The 16,176-nt window shown below is 34.5% G+C and overlaps 1 protein-coding gene across 2 annotated transcripts; it reads left to right on the top strand.

The window, feature by feature from the left end:
- Positions 1-7,071: 7,071 nt before the first annotated feature.
- Positions 7,072-8,029, top strand: LOC145069126 (non-specific lipid transfer protein GPI-anchored 15-like). Of its 2 annotated transcripts, none has more exons than XM_079016098.1 (3): positions 7,072-7,462; positions 7,565-7,690; positions 7,775-8,029. In XM_079016098.1, the coding sequence occupies exons 1-3, from the start codon at positions 7,138-7,140 to the stop codon at positions 7,885-7,887; spliced, it is 564 nt and encodes a 187-aa protein (XP_078872224.1). In that variant the 5' UTR covers positions 7,072-7,137; the 3' UTR covers positions 7,888-8,029. The 2 variants fall into 2 exon arrangements, with proteins under 2 accessions (XP_078872224.1, XP_078872223.1); XM_079016097.1 differs by having other exon boundaries at positions 7,769-8,029.
- Positions 8,030-16,176: the final 8,147 nt, after the last annotated feature.

Below are 16,176 nucleotides of genomic sequence, written 5' to 3'. Positions count from 1 at the left end.
ATTACCTCTATGGGGTCCGTTCTACCATTTACACGGATCACAAGAGCTTGAGGTATCTTATAGATCAGCCGAATCTAAACATGAGGCAGAGACGGTGGTTGGATGTGTTGAAGGATTATGATTGTGAGATCCTTTACCATCCAGAGAAGGCCAACGTACTCGCCGACGCTCTAAGCCGCAAGGAGACAGCAGCCCCCATCAAAGACTTATGTCTGAGGATGACGGTGATTACTCCGTTGTTGGAACGGATCAGAGAGGCACAGGTTGAGGGCCTCAAGGAGGAAAGGCAGAAGTGCGAGAGGATAGTGGGCCGAGTAGCTTTGTTTGATTATGATAGTCGAGGGTTGTTGACTCTTCATGGGAGAGTGTGGGTACCGTACTGGGGCGGAGTACGGCAGGTGTTGATGGACGAGGCTCATAAGTCTCGATTTTCTATCCACCCAGGGGCGACAAAGATGTATAGAGATCTTCGACCCGATTACTGGTGGCCCTGCATGAAGCGGGATGTCGCCTGGTATGTAGAGAGGTGCCTGACCTGCAGGAAGGTCAAGGAAGAACACCAGAGGCCTCACGGCAAGATTCAGCTGTTAGACATTCCCGTGTGGAAATGGGAGGACATCACCATGGATTTTATCACCAAGCTTCCCAGGACCGCACGTGGGGTAGACTCGATTTGGGTAATAGTGGATCGGTTGACGAAGAGTGCTCATTTTATACCGATCCAGGAGAGCATATCGGCGGAAAAGTTAGCCGATATCTATGTACGGGAGGTAGTGGCACGTCATGGAGTGCCGGTATTGGTGGTGTCAGACCGAGACGTCCGTTTTACATCCAGATTTTGGAAGCGGTTTCACGACGAGATGGGTACTCGTCTCCATTTCAGCACCGCTTTCCACCCTCAGACGGACGGGCAGAGCGAGAGGACAATTCAGACTCTCGAGGACATGCTCCGAGCATGTGTCCTAGACTCCGGGCATGTGTCCTAGACTCCGGGAATTCTCGTATAACAACAGTTACCATGCGAGTATTGATCAGCCTCCCTTCGAGATGCTTTATGGGAGGAAGTGCAGGACCCCGATTTGTTGGGGCGAGGTCGGTCAGCGAGTCATTGGGAGCACCGAAGTGGTGCTCAAGACGACCGAGTTGATTCAGCAGGTTCGTAGTAGACTGCAGACTGCGCAGAGTCGGCAGAAGAGCTACGCCGACAGAAGGCGTTCAGACTTGGAGTTCCAGGTGGGCGATATGGTCCTCCTGAAGGTCTCACCCTAGAAGGGTGTCATCAGGTTCCGGAAGAGGGGCAAGTTAGGCCCCAGGTTCATTGGTCCTTTTAGGATTTTGGCCCGGGTTGGACGGGTTGCATATAGGTTAGATCTTCCGGCGGAGCTTAGTCAGATTCACAACACTTTCTATGTTTCCCAGTTAAGGAAGTGTTTGGTGGACGAGTCAGCGGTGGTGCCCCTGGAGGACATTCAGGTCGATAGCAGCCTGAATTATATTGAGAGGCCGATAGCGATCTTGGATCGGAAGATGAAGATCTTGAGGAGCAAGGTGGTTGAGTTAGTGAAGGTGCAGTGGCAGCACCGGAAGGGGTCTGAGTGGACGTGGGAGGCTGAGGAGGAGATGAAAGAGCACTACCCGGGTCTGAGTGGACGTGCCCCAAACTTGCCTCCTTCACCCTTAGAGAGCCTGTGAGCAACCCTAAACCATTCCTTGTTTGATTAAAGTGTTTTGTGTGGATTCTTGAAGGTTTAAAGAAGAAAAAGAAGAAAGGACCAAAAAGAAGAGGTGTAGAGCAAAGATCCAAGGTCAAAATCAGAGTTCATTAAGGTATTTCTCGAAATCATTCTGTTTTTTGCTTAAAACCTCCATTGGAACACCTCTAAGGCTAGTTTAATGTATTTTCCAAGATTTATAGTTATATGGATGCCTTGATGGGTCGAGATATCCCTAGATCTGTTCATTTAGAAGTTGTAGAGCCCTGATCTATTGCCTTTTTGAAGTTGCTTTGCATGAGAACCCTAGATCTAGCCTTTATTATGCTTTTTGAGCCTTTTAATCTTCATGGATGCTTATGGCCACGTAAAGATAGAATCTTTACGTGTTAATTGAGCCTAAGGAGCCCAGATCTACAAGTTATATGCGCTGGATTCAAGCAGAATCGAGTTTATAGTAACTGCATGCATGCGACTCGGCGAGTCGAGCCGCGAGTCCCCGATTTTTTTCCCCTTTTTGAGTGATTCTGAGTGGGGACCAATGAGTAGTGGAATGGGCTCAGTGATCCGGGGTCAGACTCAGTAATGGAGGGACTCGACGTGTTGTTCATACAACTCGGCGAGTCCAAGGAAATCTTCTTAGTTCAAGAACAACTCGTCGAGTTGTTCATACAACTCGGCGAGTCGGATGCAGATAGTCTGAGTTCTAGAATCGAAAGGAAACTCGTCGAGTTGATGCCATATTCGACGAGTAGCAGCGAACAGGGTTGAGAAGTGAGAGTAGGGACTCGGCGAGTTGGCGGCCCAACTCGGCGAGTCAGGTCAACTGTAAGTTGACTTTGACCGGGAGAGTTGACTTTGGACAGGGGTAAAAGAGTCATTTTACCCCAATACAGTTATTAGTATTTGATTGAGTGTGTTTGTGGAATTGTAGCCAGGGAGATACCGGAGGAGCAGCAGATAGTTTCCAGAGCCATACACTCAGTGGCCAGTTCACGAGGTGAGTTCCCTTCTAGTAGGAACGGGAATAAGGCCACAATGCCGGCTCGTTCAATTAGTAGTATTTTCCGGACTTCGGTCTGATGCAGTAGTTAGGATGTTTGATGCCTTTGTGGCTCAGACAGGTTTGCGTGTTATGTGTTCCGGGTTATGGCCTGAAGCAATATGCAGTACATGTTGTTGTGTTAGTTGATATGTTTATGTTATGCTATGTTCAGTAGTTCCGGACTTCTGTCCGATGCAGTCAGTTCCGGACTTCGGTCTGATGCAGTTAGTTTCGGACTTCGGTCCGATGCAGGAGGCAAGGCCTCAGTAGTTCCGGACTTCGGTCTGATGCAGTTAGTTCCGGACTTCGGTCCGATGCAGGAGGCAAGGCCTCAGTAGTTCCGGACTTCGGTCCGATGCAGTTTCCGGACTTCGGTCCGATGCAGAGGGCAAGGCCCTGGTTAGTTCCGGACTTCAGTTCGATGCAGTGGGCAAGGCCCAGTAATTGTTATATGTTTATATGGTATGAGTTAATTTGGGGGAGCTCACTAAGCTTCGTGCTTACAGTTTCAGTTTTGGTTTCAGGTACTTCCGCAAGTAAAGGGAAGAGCTCGGGATGATGGCATCGTACACACCACAGCTTCAGTTTTTGTCCTGGGAGATTGTTTTGATACTTAGTTGATTTGATACAGTTGTATCACGACATTTTATTATGGTTTGAGATATTTGACGTATGGTTTTATGATATGTCCTTCAGCATATGACTTTTCTTATTATTAAAACAAAATTTTTGGGTCGTATTTTGGGATGTTACAAAATATATATCAATTTAGGTACTGGCTTAGACACCTAATCCAACAATAAATTCTTCATACGATCTCAGATTTTAATGATCTTTTGTGACATCCCCAATTTCACGGCCAGAAAAGACCGATTTGTTTATGTTTTGTTTTATAAAATCAAAGAGTTGCGGAATTTGTTCCCAAAACAAAATATGATAAGAATTTATCAAAACATTTCTTAAAGAAAAATGTATTTTCATTAAATAACAAAATATCGGGATGTCATGTTCCGATACAGACCAAAAGCATAAACAGTACAAAATGGACCTTACAACAGTTATTTACAACTACTGATCTGTAATCCACAATATCTTGATAAGTCATCCAACTTATGCTCTGGTGCCACTACCTGTAATACAAAGAAAAACTGAGTGGGTTGGGCTTGGGAGCCTGGTGAGCATATAGGGTTTTCAACCCGCAAATAATAAATTTATTATGTTTAAACATTAAACAATCAACCAAATTTCTCATCCATATTATCTTCTTTATTCTTAAAGATCTTAAGAATCATTTATCATTTACTTATTCCTTCCTAAGGGTTATTCTAAGGAATAGGCACAAAGTCCATATGTGCCTATGGCGCGACTGCCTATGTTATTTATTGGGTGCAACTGTTAATAACATCATTTATTCTCTAATTGGCACAATTGCCAATATTATTTATTAGGCGCAGCTGCCAATGTTATTTATTAGGCGCAACTGCCAATAACATCTATATCATCTTTCATCCCTCATTCTTTATCTACCCATATTTTACCCAACATATTTGTAGATATAAAATACATATACAGTTTAAAACCTGTATAAAACATTTATTCATCATCCATCTCAAATAAGCAAACAACATATATACACATAACACGTATTTTATATAAAATACTTCATATAAATGTGTAAGATGAGAGTGACTATACACTCACTTGATAAAACGATGATTGGACATCACTACGGCTCTTATAGTAGTATTCTTCGATGAAACCGGGATATCTTCACACACCGGGCTTCTCGCGGGCAGAGCTTCGGCTCGAAAACTCTTTTCTTCTCGGGATCTTCAGAGCATCAGGATTTGCTTCGGGTGTCGGGATGATACCGGGGCTTCGGGGGTACTTCAAGATGGCTTAGAGAGGGTATCGGGAGTGAGAGAGTAAGAAAGTAGCAACCAAAATCGGCTGCCCTTCGATTTCTATTTATAGGGCTGATTTTCTGGATTCACGTCGCGAGTTTGGTCAGGCATAGGTCATTGCATTCGTCATCAGTCCATTTGCTCAGGAAGGCGTCCAGCACTTGCTCACGTCGTGAACATTGTGTTCACATCGTGAACTCTGACACAGGCCTCGAAGTTTGTGTTCCGAACTTTAGAAATTCATATCTCTCGCATACGAGCTCTGTTTTCGACGTTCTTTATATCCACGCGTAGGTGAGATTATGCTCTACAACTCTCGTTTAGACTTCGTCGGCTAATTTTGGCTTTATTTTTATTATATTATTTTTAGTAGGTCGGGATAGGAAAACTCTGTTAGAAATTCATAACTTCTTCATCTGATGTCGTTTTCGTCTGTCTTTTTACTGATGCACTACTATCGACGAGATCTTCGATTATTGTTTAGATTGTTTTGGCTAGAAATCATTCGATCTCATATTCGAACTTTGGGATGCATACTGTTAAGCTGAAACTTAGAAAAATCATAACTTCCTCATACGAGGTCAGATTTAGACGTTCTTTTTATGCAGCTCTCAGTTTAACGTATTCTACGACTTTCGTTTAGATCACCAAGGCTAATTATCGCTCTATCGTAAATTCACTATTTACGTCGCGCTGCGTCGTGCCGGTTTTGTCGCGAAACTTCGACTGGTCATAACTTCTTTGTTATAACTCGGATTTCGGCATTCTTTATATATCCGGAATCCTTGTCACGGCCACTACAACTTAGTTAAGATTATGCATTCTAAATAATCTTTTATCAAAAAGTAACTTTTGATGTTTATCGTCTCTAAATTGACTAGCCCGGATCTACGGGTGTTACATCTTTATATTCATATATTCGTATTTGAGTCTATTATAATTTTCGTTTAAATTGCTCTCATTAAAAAGTAATATATTTTGCTGACAATTTTTATATCCATACATTTTTTATGAATGTATGTATGAACGTTTATTTATAAAATCATAAGTAAAAATATATATTTTTTAATGATAATAACCGGAGTAATCTAAAGTAATATTTTTTCTTACGATCTTTATATCCACATGTTATTCATGATTCGTTGGACTGCTAATAAAAAAACATTCATACATACATTCATGAAGAATACGTGGATATAAAAATCATAAGTAAAATTATATTATTTTTTAATGGGAGCAATCTAAACGAAAGTTATAGTAGACTCAAATACGAACGTGTGGATATAAAAATCGTTAAAATCTGAGATCATATAAAAACGTTACGATGTTTAGAAAACAAGACCTAAACCAAAATACAATACCTAAGAAACCAAACGTCAAGGCCACGATGACCATAAATATCAACAGTCTTGAACACCTCATTAATGATTGTCTCATGTAGGATGTAAGCAAAACCTGAAAATCCGATCATAAATATTGATTGTGTACAAAAACAACAATGAGTTTTTTGCAACTAAAATAATATAAGGACTAAATGTGTACAAAATAAGAAATATATTACCTTATTAAGTTATTTTTTCCGACTTACCTGGAATAGTTGGTTAAAAAGAAGGAATGTGTACAATTTAAACAAGTTTGAAGGGTAAATGTGGACGGAGAAAAAAAAACTCAACAAATATATACAAATCGAAAATTATATTATATTTTTAAGTCATTATCCTTTGATTATTTTCATGATTGTTATAAAAATAGTTTCATGGCTAAATCTTTTAAAAAGGTTTTAAAAAAATAGAGAAGAAGAAGAGGTTAGTTCATTTACTAAATCGATAAAATGTTAAAATATATGTATGTTTGTGTTTTCATTAAAACCACATAACCAGAATTTTTGTGTTTTTAAACGATAAAAAACTTAATAATTTAAATACTATTGAAAATTAATCAAATTATTAAAGTGTTAAAATGATAATATGATGAAACTTTTAAAAAATTTTGTACATAAGTCGACAATCCGAAGTATAAGCATTCAGCCTAGCTATAATATCCAATAACATCTATACGAAGTAATTCGGACATATGATTTTGGAATCGAACCAACCTTACACATATGCACCGATGGTGTCAATCACAACTGCTACACCTATATTTGTTCACCTTATCCTTATTTAATTACTTCATGCATTTCTTTATTTCACACGTCAATGTCTTAATTAGATTATGAGTTTTGAATATATATACTAAGGAGGAGAATTCTTCCAACTCAAATATCTAAATATTAAAGCCAAAAACAATTGGTAAATTTGGCTACCCAAACTATATATTATAATCAAATCAAATCCCAATCATTTCCTAAGCTCCAAAGCTTCTCCTTATAAATACATTTCATCAAACATACAAAATTGAAAGCCATCAATAACACTAGATCACAAATACACTTTTAGTCTCATTGTGTCATTGCAAAACCAATCTTACCTAGCCAATGGCTTTAAAAGGACAAGAAGTCATGAGTATAGCCCTAGTCCTCATGGTTATGGTCTGGGGTGGTGCCCATGCTCAATCGAGCACTTGCACCAACACACTCATGGGTTTGGCTTCATGCCTAAACTATGTCACAGGCAACTCGTCTACCCCTTCACCTTCATGTTGCTCACAACTCTCGACTGTGGTGCAGTCACAACCACGTTGTCTTTGCTCGTTGCTCAATGGCAATGGCCCCAACATCGGTGTTACTATCAATCAAACTCTTGCGATAAGCCTTCCTGGTGCATGTAAAGTTCAAACACCTCCACTTAACTTATGCAATGGTATGATTTTATTCTCCTTTTTTTATTCTTTTTTGCTTTTTTTAAACATGCTTATCAAAATTAAATATTTCAATAATTATTAATTTGAAAATATATTAACAGCCATTGCTAATGGACCCGCTAGTGGACCTACAAGTTCAACAACTTCCCCCATAGCCTCACCAACAGAGCCATCAGTGGAAACACCTGAAGCTCCTACTGCATCATTTACACCAAGTGTCCCTTCAGGTAACGTGATAAACCATCCATGATTTTGAACTTGAAGGGTTTTAATTTTTTATAATGATTATGATATTGCATATGTAGCATCAGGATCTGGATCAAAATCAACGCCATCAACAAATAACAACACCTCAAATGGAAGCAAATTTGGAGCACCAAGTTACCTTGTGCTTTTCGTTCTTTTATTTGTTAGGAAATTATAAGAATTCTTGTGAACTTAATAGAACTATTCTTGGTTGTGTTGCATTTGATTAAGCATATTGCTTTTGTTGCCATGTGTGATTGTAGTTTCTAATGGTTTTGTCATTTTGAACGGATTTGCCATGCAATTTCTTACTCGATAAATGTTAGACCAATTAGTTTTTTTTGTTATTTTAGCATCTTTGTATAAAATAACTTGGTTTACTATCGATATCTAGTTTTTTTAGAAAACAATGGCTACATAATTTTCTATTAGTATAATCTAATTAAAGGAATATTTAAAAAATATAATAACCATATTTCGTTTATACCATCTCAAATATTCATAGGACCGAGATTGGTTCTTGCATTTCTCATGTTTAGTTATCCAAATATTATATTTTAGTATTTATAGTTGAGTTGTCATTTGGGAAAATCATTACAAAAAGTTCATGAAAACCTGAACTAAGTAGTTTAGAAATGAAATCATGTGGTAGTATATATAATTATCTCTTATATATTAATTTAAAGTTTTTATATGTTAATTAATGTGTTTAACTTATTAAACTCTTAGATTGATAGTTGAATCCCTTAAAGAGACTAATATGCACAAGATTTTGGTATTAAGTGATGCATGAACGGAGGGGGTAACTTTTTTTTGGATTTTCTAATGAATGCATAGGAAAATAACAAACAAGATAAGAAAATAAGAACAAGGATAGATGTGATAAATAATTTAACACCTATAGATTGAGTATCGATGAAAACAAATCAAGACCTATTGAGTTGAATTTGTATCAAACAAGAATACGCGTCTTAGAATTGACAAAAAGGCAAGTACGCTACTCAAAAAAACAATGTTCTTCGGTTCATTTCATTCATCAATTACAATGCTTAAAGTGGCTATTTATTACCTTACAAGCTATTACAAAAAAATGAAACTAATTAATAAAAAGGAAGTCTAATAAAATATTAAAATCAAATAGAATCTAGAATATCCTCAATGCGATTAACCATTCAAATCCATCTAATTTTGGAATTGATCCCAAGTAACTTGCATCCAACAACATCGCACCCAAGTAGTTCAATGCAATTCCAAGGTTGTTCGCAATCACTACACTCCAAAGTTCGCATTTGACAGTACTCCGAGATTCACAACCAAGGTTCCGAGATTCACATCTAGTCACATTCCAAAATGGTTCTCGTTCGCATCCAAGGACTCTAGACTGTGATGGATTGCGATCGATCACATCCAGTCGCACCCAATCACATCGTGCTTCCTTTTCACATTTGATTCCATTTTCACGCTCATCGGTCTATTCGCATTTAACAATGCTTTCGCATCCATAAGCCTTTTCGCAATCAGGACCCAGATCTGGCTTGGAACTTAGAAAGCTGCCTTTCGCAATCGCTTCATTAAGACACTGCATATTGTTTGCAACTTGCAAGTGTCTCTCAGTTCATTTATGTAATTGGAATTCAGGTATGTTTCTTGTTCATTATATTTGATTATACATATTTCTATTGTTTGTTATATATATATATATATATATATATATATATATATATATATATATATATATATATATATATATATATATATATATATATATATTTGTTTGTGAACTTATTTTCTATTATACATTTGATGTCTTTATTGGTGGGGTTGTAGTTCACTTTTAGTTCTATAATCATCTATCGTATTTTACCATCTAGTGGGAAACCTCTCACATCTGCATCCTTCCTTCACACATCTTCCCATACAATCTATTTTCCATCATTCATCTTCACCTTCTTTTCCCCTCAACGTCTTCACTGTGTTCACATATCTACCATGATTTCCTCCTCCTATAGGACGTCTTATATTGGTTTTGTGTTCCTTGTTGGAGGTTGCAATCAATTGTGGTTGTTTCGTAGAACATATTTAAGAAAAAAAAATAAAGGAATAAAATATATTTTAAAATAAATTTAACTCTTAACAAAAAAAAATCATTTAAAATTGCATGTAGACTTTCTGTCATTGGCATTCGCATGTCATATTAATAGTCCACTAGTCAATCGAGTTAAAATCATGAGGAGAGACTTGAGGGAAACAAAATAGAAATATGCTTAGTAGACTATTAAATGTCATTAAACATCTTTGGACTTTATGTATAAATGGTAAGTGATGGCAGCAGTCGTTGTATAAAGTCATTAACCTTCTTACATACTTATAAAATTTGCATTTTCCCTTGATTGTCATGTATTTGAAACCCCCCACAACAATTTGCTAAAACCTCATGCATTTGAAACCCCCAAACCTTTTCACTTTCTTAATAATTAATCACACATAATCAATGGTAATTCATATGAGATAATAATTTGCTAAAACCTCATGCATTTGTATGGTATTATAAACTGTTTGAGTTTTTTGGTTTTAGACTTTAGTAAATGGGTAATCCGTTTGATACGTTGGATTTGAAGCTATCTTATTCGAATTACCCAAAACAAGAGATAAATTAATAATATATGCTCATGCATGTTTTGTACAAGCTTCAATCAAAATACAATATATCATGATCATACAATTAAGTGTCTTTTATTCGATTTTTGACTTTATAACAAAAATTTGTTTACGTGGCGAATAAAGAAAACTTGAAGATGAATATTTAGGTTGGATGTTTATATAAGATTTGTTTTAAATATATAATATAGATATAAATACACAAATGTGTGTCAAATACAGTCCATCACAAATTTAATGTTATAAACCACAATATAACCCAAAGTGGTTTTCTAAATATAATGTTTATACTAAAATATAATATATTAGAAGAATACCATATAGTAGACGAATCCCACATGTTGTGCAGAAATTTAGTTGCATAGATAATATCTTATAATTATATTTCATTTAAAATATGTTAAGGTCATTTGGTTATTATATTGTTGTATTAGGCACTATAGTCTCATATATTTTGAATGACTCTTACAAAAATAATGTTAGTAATTTGAATATAACGTAATATCTTATGATGTTTATTGAATGATATTATCTTCCACTGAACACTTTTTAATTGGAATTAACTTTATTATGGTTAAAAATTTTGGCTCCGTTTTTTCTTTTCATTAGTTATAGAATATGATTTTTTATATAAACTTAAAATATGTCACTATCTTAAAATAAATTGAGAATGAGATTTTTTATATTTTACGACACCATTTTCTATTCAATAGTAAAACTAACAAAAGTTGTTAAATATGTATTTTTATGAGGTTCAACATAAACAGACGACCACAAATGAGAATCCATATCTAATCAATCATCAACTAATTACATTAGATACTAATGTGTACATAAAAATTACATTTAAAATTTTAAATTAATAGTGAAAAAATTTCATTATTTATTATGATAAAAAATCTGTAAATCAAAAAATATACATGTTATTTAATCGCATACAAGTTTTATTATGTACGGCTTATTCACAATACATTAAACCATATATAACCATATTAAACTACATAATTATCTCACTGTGCAACGTGCGGGCATTCGCTTAGTTATTATATAAACATCTCATTTTATTTTGTTAAAAAGTAATCAACCGTAAGATTGTATCACACAAGTTTGCAGGGTATTATTTGTTATGTAACACATGCCAAGATATGATTTTATTTACTGTGTGCACTGAAATATGATGGAAACTAATATAATGAATCAAAAAATGTAATTTCTTTTTTGTTTTCTATTAGCTACTTTTAATGAGTATATAAGAAATATTAGGTTGTTAAGCAAAAATGTGTGCTTTGAATAGAAAAATTGAAACTCGCCTTTTTGTAGGTTTAGAAAGTACAATTAATATCTTAGGTTGATTTTTAATATATTAATATTCAAACCCAACCCTACATCCCTATAGCGGCAAATTGGGCCATGGCCCAAGGCCATTAATTGCTTAGGGTCATTAAGTTTGTTAGTGTTATATATATATATATATATATATATATATATATATATATATATATATATATATATATATATATATATATATATATATATATATATATATATATATATATATATATATATCGTTAGGTTATTTTGTTTTTACTATCTATTGTGTGCATGTATGATTGATTCTGGACCAATCATTTTAGTTATTTTAAGAAAGTAATTAATGCATATTACATGTTGAAGATATAATGGGTATTAATTACATCTTCAGCATTTAATATGCATTAATTACTTTCTTAAAATAACTAAAATGATTGGTCCAGAATCAATCATACATGCACACAATAGATAGTGAAAACATTTGAACCTAACTATATATATATATATATATATATATATATATATATATATATATATATATAAAGAGAGAGAGAGAGAGAAATGATCAAATGAGAACACCTAAAAGGTTGAAAACGCGAGAACAATTATGGACCAATCATTTTACAAGGGTATATTAGTAACTGCGTATTTAATTTAAATTATAATAAATCTTAATCTCCTAAATTTTAGCAATATTAATTACAGTTACTTAAAATAATAGATTAACCAATTTTTACTATATTTTTTTATTAATATATGACAAAAATAATTTTTATTAATTTTTTGTTAATATTGTAGTTAATGATTAATAACCATGTATTCATACATTAACACACATTTTTCTTCATAAATATAAAATGATAAAGTTTTTAATTAATACAATCATAATCGTAATTTAATAAAATATAATATAAAAATTAAAAAAAATCAATATATTTGTAATTGTAAATGAATAAGAACGGTTTCTAAAATAAATCTCATATAGTTGTAATCACAAATGAATACAATACATAGTATAAATACCTATTTTATACATTTAATCATGAATGAATAACTCAAAACATAAAAGAAATTACAATATGATAATTAGATATTCAGAATACAAGAATACAAAATTGAACATCAAGTTCCATTTTCTTCAAAACTAGTGTGTTGGTGAAATTGGTGCTTTTCTTTTCTGTAGAGCATTCAAAACCTACATCAAATATTATAATCATTAATAAAATGTTATAATTATTAATGATTGCAACTCAAAGCTTACATCAAGCTACCATTTCTTCAAACATTCTCTGTTGGTGAAATTAATGCTTTTCTCTTCTGCAGAGCATCCAAAACCTACAACAAATGTTATAATCATAAATGAAATGTTATAATCATTAATGATTGAAACTCAAAGCTTACCTCTTGATCTCTATATCTAAAAAGCATAGTTCCAATCATGAACAATTAACAAAATGAAATTTTATCTTTTATAGTGCATCCATAACTTATTTACCCAATACGAGTAAACCCTAATAAAAATTACCAGTCCCGAAATTAAGTTCGACCATAAAATTGATTTCGACTCAAAATTATACATCTTGCTAAACTCGAAATCAACAAATACATCGACTATGTATGAAATCAGCAAAGAACAGATTTTACATAACTATGAAATCATTTTCAGACAAGAAATTAACAAAGACATCGCATTCAAACAATGGCAAAGGAATCGAAACTTACCTCAGTCGCCGTTGCCTTGTTGCGCCGGAGTGGATGTGAGGTTGTGCTTGAGTCATCGAAGCTTCATATTCGGGGATTAACTTTGATCCGCACTGAAATTATTGACTCAGAGCGAACCATCTCACAGTCGATGTTTCAATTGTACTCGGAATCGGGGTTCTTGTCGGTTAAAAATCGGAATGAGATATTGATCGCCTGACATTCGTAACTGTGTGCTCGGAACGAAGGTCTGCTCGGAGTTAATTGCATTTTGGATTCAAAGCTCATGTTATGTTTCACGAGTAGTTTTGGGTCAATCGAAGTGAGTTGTGTTCGTTTATTATGGAAAATTGGGGAAGAAGACTACTGATTTACACACGGCAAGGTCTGATGATGATCGAGTTGAAGGAGGCTGCTTCTGTTTCATCAATTTAAAGCTCTAAGAGATTAAGTAAAAACATAGAGAGGCAGAGAGTAATTATAGGAGTTTACAAAATTAGGGTAATGCTTATTTACCTTAATAGCCTTTATAATTTTATTTAATTTAAAAATTAAAATTTAAATGTATTAATAATTAGAAAAATAACAATTAATTATAGTCACACATCTTAAAAATTACATGGTCCAGATCTGTTCTCGCGTTCTCAAATTTTTAGGTGTTCTCATTTGATCATACTCATATATATATATATATATATATATATATATATATATATATATATATATATATATAGGGTTAGGTTATTTTATTTTTACTAACTATTGTGTGCCAGAATGCACAAATCTGGACCATCGAATGGAATATAATCAAATGTCATGATTTGAGGGTCTATGGTAGTAGAATAGGATAACATGTACCATATAATCACACAAATTTCAGCATAAGGGCATTTTAGTCAATTAACCTATATTAAAAAAGGAAATTTTCGGATTTTTAGGGATGATTAATTCCTTTATTTTTTAAAAATCTGAATATTTTAAATTAATTCAAATTTAAAAATCCGATTTTATTCTGTCAGAATGATAGAATGTCAACCATAAACTAGTAAATGTATTTTTCGATTTTATTCTGTCAGAATGGCAGAATGCCAAACATAAACTAGAAAATACATTCTGAAAGAATACACAAAATCGATTCTTGAACTAATAATATATCAAAAAATTACATTGTATGATTGTGATTCTGTAGTAGTGTTGATTATGATGGCATGTGCGGAATAGAAAAGATCTAGTGAATTATCATGTAAAATCAAGAACACAAGGAGTAAATAAATCTGTGTAAGCTCATATTAGATCTAGAAAGAATATACAAATGGGTTTGTACAAAATTTCTCTCTCTCGTCTAACACTCCAAAATGGTTCTTTTTATAATGGGAGTCACTCACTTCCTATTTATAGGAAAGACTCAACCCATTTACACATACAAGAGAGTAAGCCTAAAACACTACATCCAAGAGTGACTTTGCACCCTAACATTCTCCCCCTCAAAGTTAGGATTGGATGTCCGGCTTTAATCTCCAACGAGCTAGCGCGATCAAGACCAAACTCCCCCTCGAAGTAACACCGGTCTTTAAATCCGCAAATGAATATTCGACAAACTCGAGAAGCTTCGAATACCCATCATTCTCCCCCTTTTTATAATCAAAAAAATGATTATAAAACCTACTAAGGATGAGAAGCGCCCGAGGAATAGTCTTCACAATACTCCCCCTTGATGTGTACCAAAAATGAATCACCAAAAATCTTGCACGGAAAAACAATCACGAAAAAACCACAAAAAATTTTCAATCTATGAAAAATTTTGACTTTTTGGGTGAAAGTTGCAAGATTTTTCAAAATCCGGGTAGAAATTGTCACTTTCTGAAACTTGCAGGGACCCGTTGCGTCCAAAACAGCCAAATATGCAAAACTCTCCCCCTTTTTCAAATATGGGTAGAAAGCATCAATTTGCACAAACTGCAGGGACCAGAAATGCACAATCTTCAATTTTCAGCAAAAAATAGTCCTTTTTCGAATTTGGGTGAAAACTGCCAAAAATTCGAAGCCTTAGGGACCATTTTCGAAAATTCTGCCCTTTTTCTCAAACATACGAAGCATGCCCACAAAATTCGAAGCTTTCAAAAAATTTCGAATTTGGGCGAAAAGTGTCAAACATTCGAAACATGTGTTAATTTTCGAAGTGTCAACAAATCGAAGGTTCAGGGGCTGTTTTCGAAACTTTGTCATTTGCTTAATTCTTTTGAAGACCCCAATTCACGAAGATTCAAAACATACGAAGATTTGTCATACGAAGAGTTTTTTTTTTTTAATTGACCCTTCGTATCTTAATCAAAACAAACACTCTTCGTAAATTCACCCAAACCAACCCTTCGATTTTTACAGTAGATCCTTCGTTTCTTACTGATCTTCCCAAGCATGTACTCTTCGAATCTTCAACCTATACCCTTCGTTTTTCCCAATTAAAATACACTTCCAATCCAAATCACAAACATGCCTTTGATCATTCGAATATCAAACCATGAAGACCCTTCGAAAGCAAACTTAAATCAATTCCCCTTATCTAACAACCCAGTATTCGCATTCTATCATTCAACCACTGAAAATCGATTCACAAATCTTCGTTAATTCAATTTCTTCGTTTTTCCCAAATCAAACCCAAGAATAAACGAACAGTGACCCTTCGTTCTTGACCTCAAGATCTCCAAAATCAAATTTTTCTTTCTTGCTGTCTTCGTTTTTCATTCGTTCCTTGAAGTTCTTCCAGTTCGTTTTTCAGTTCATCATCATCGAGTTCCTG

The sequence above is a fragment of the Lactuca serriola genome, chromosome 8 (assembly GCF_051521515.1).
Source record: "Lactuca serriola cultivar US96UC23 chromosome 8, Lser_US96UC23_V15, whole genome shotgun sequence".
In the NCBI taxonomy this organism is placed as follows: Eukaryota; Viridiplantae; Streptophyta; class Magnoliopsida; order Asterales; family Asteraceae; genus Lactuca; species Lactuca serriola.
Note: the sequence above shows the minus strand (reverse complement) of the source record. Positions and strands in the feature narration are given on the sequence as shown.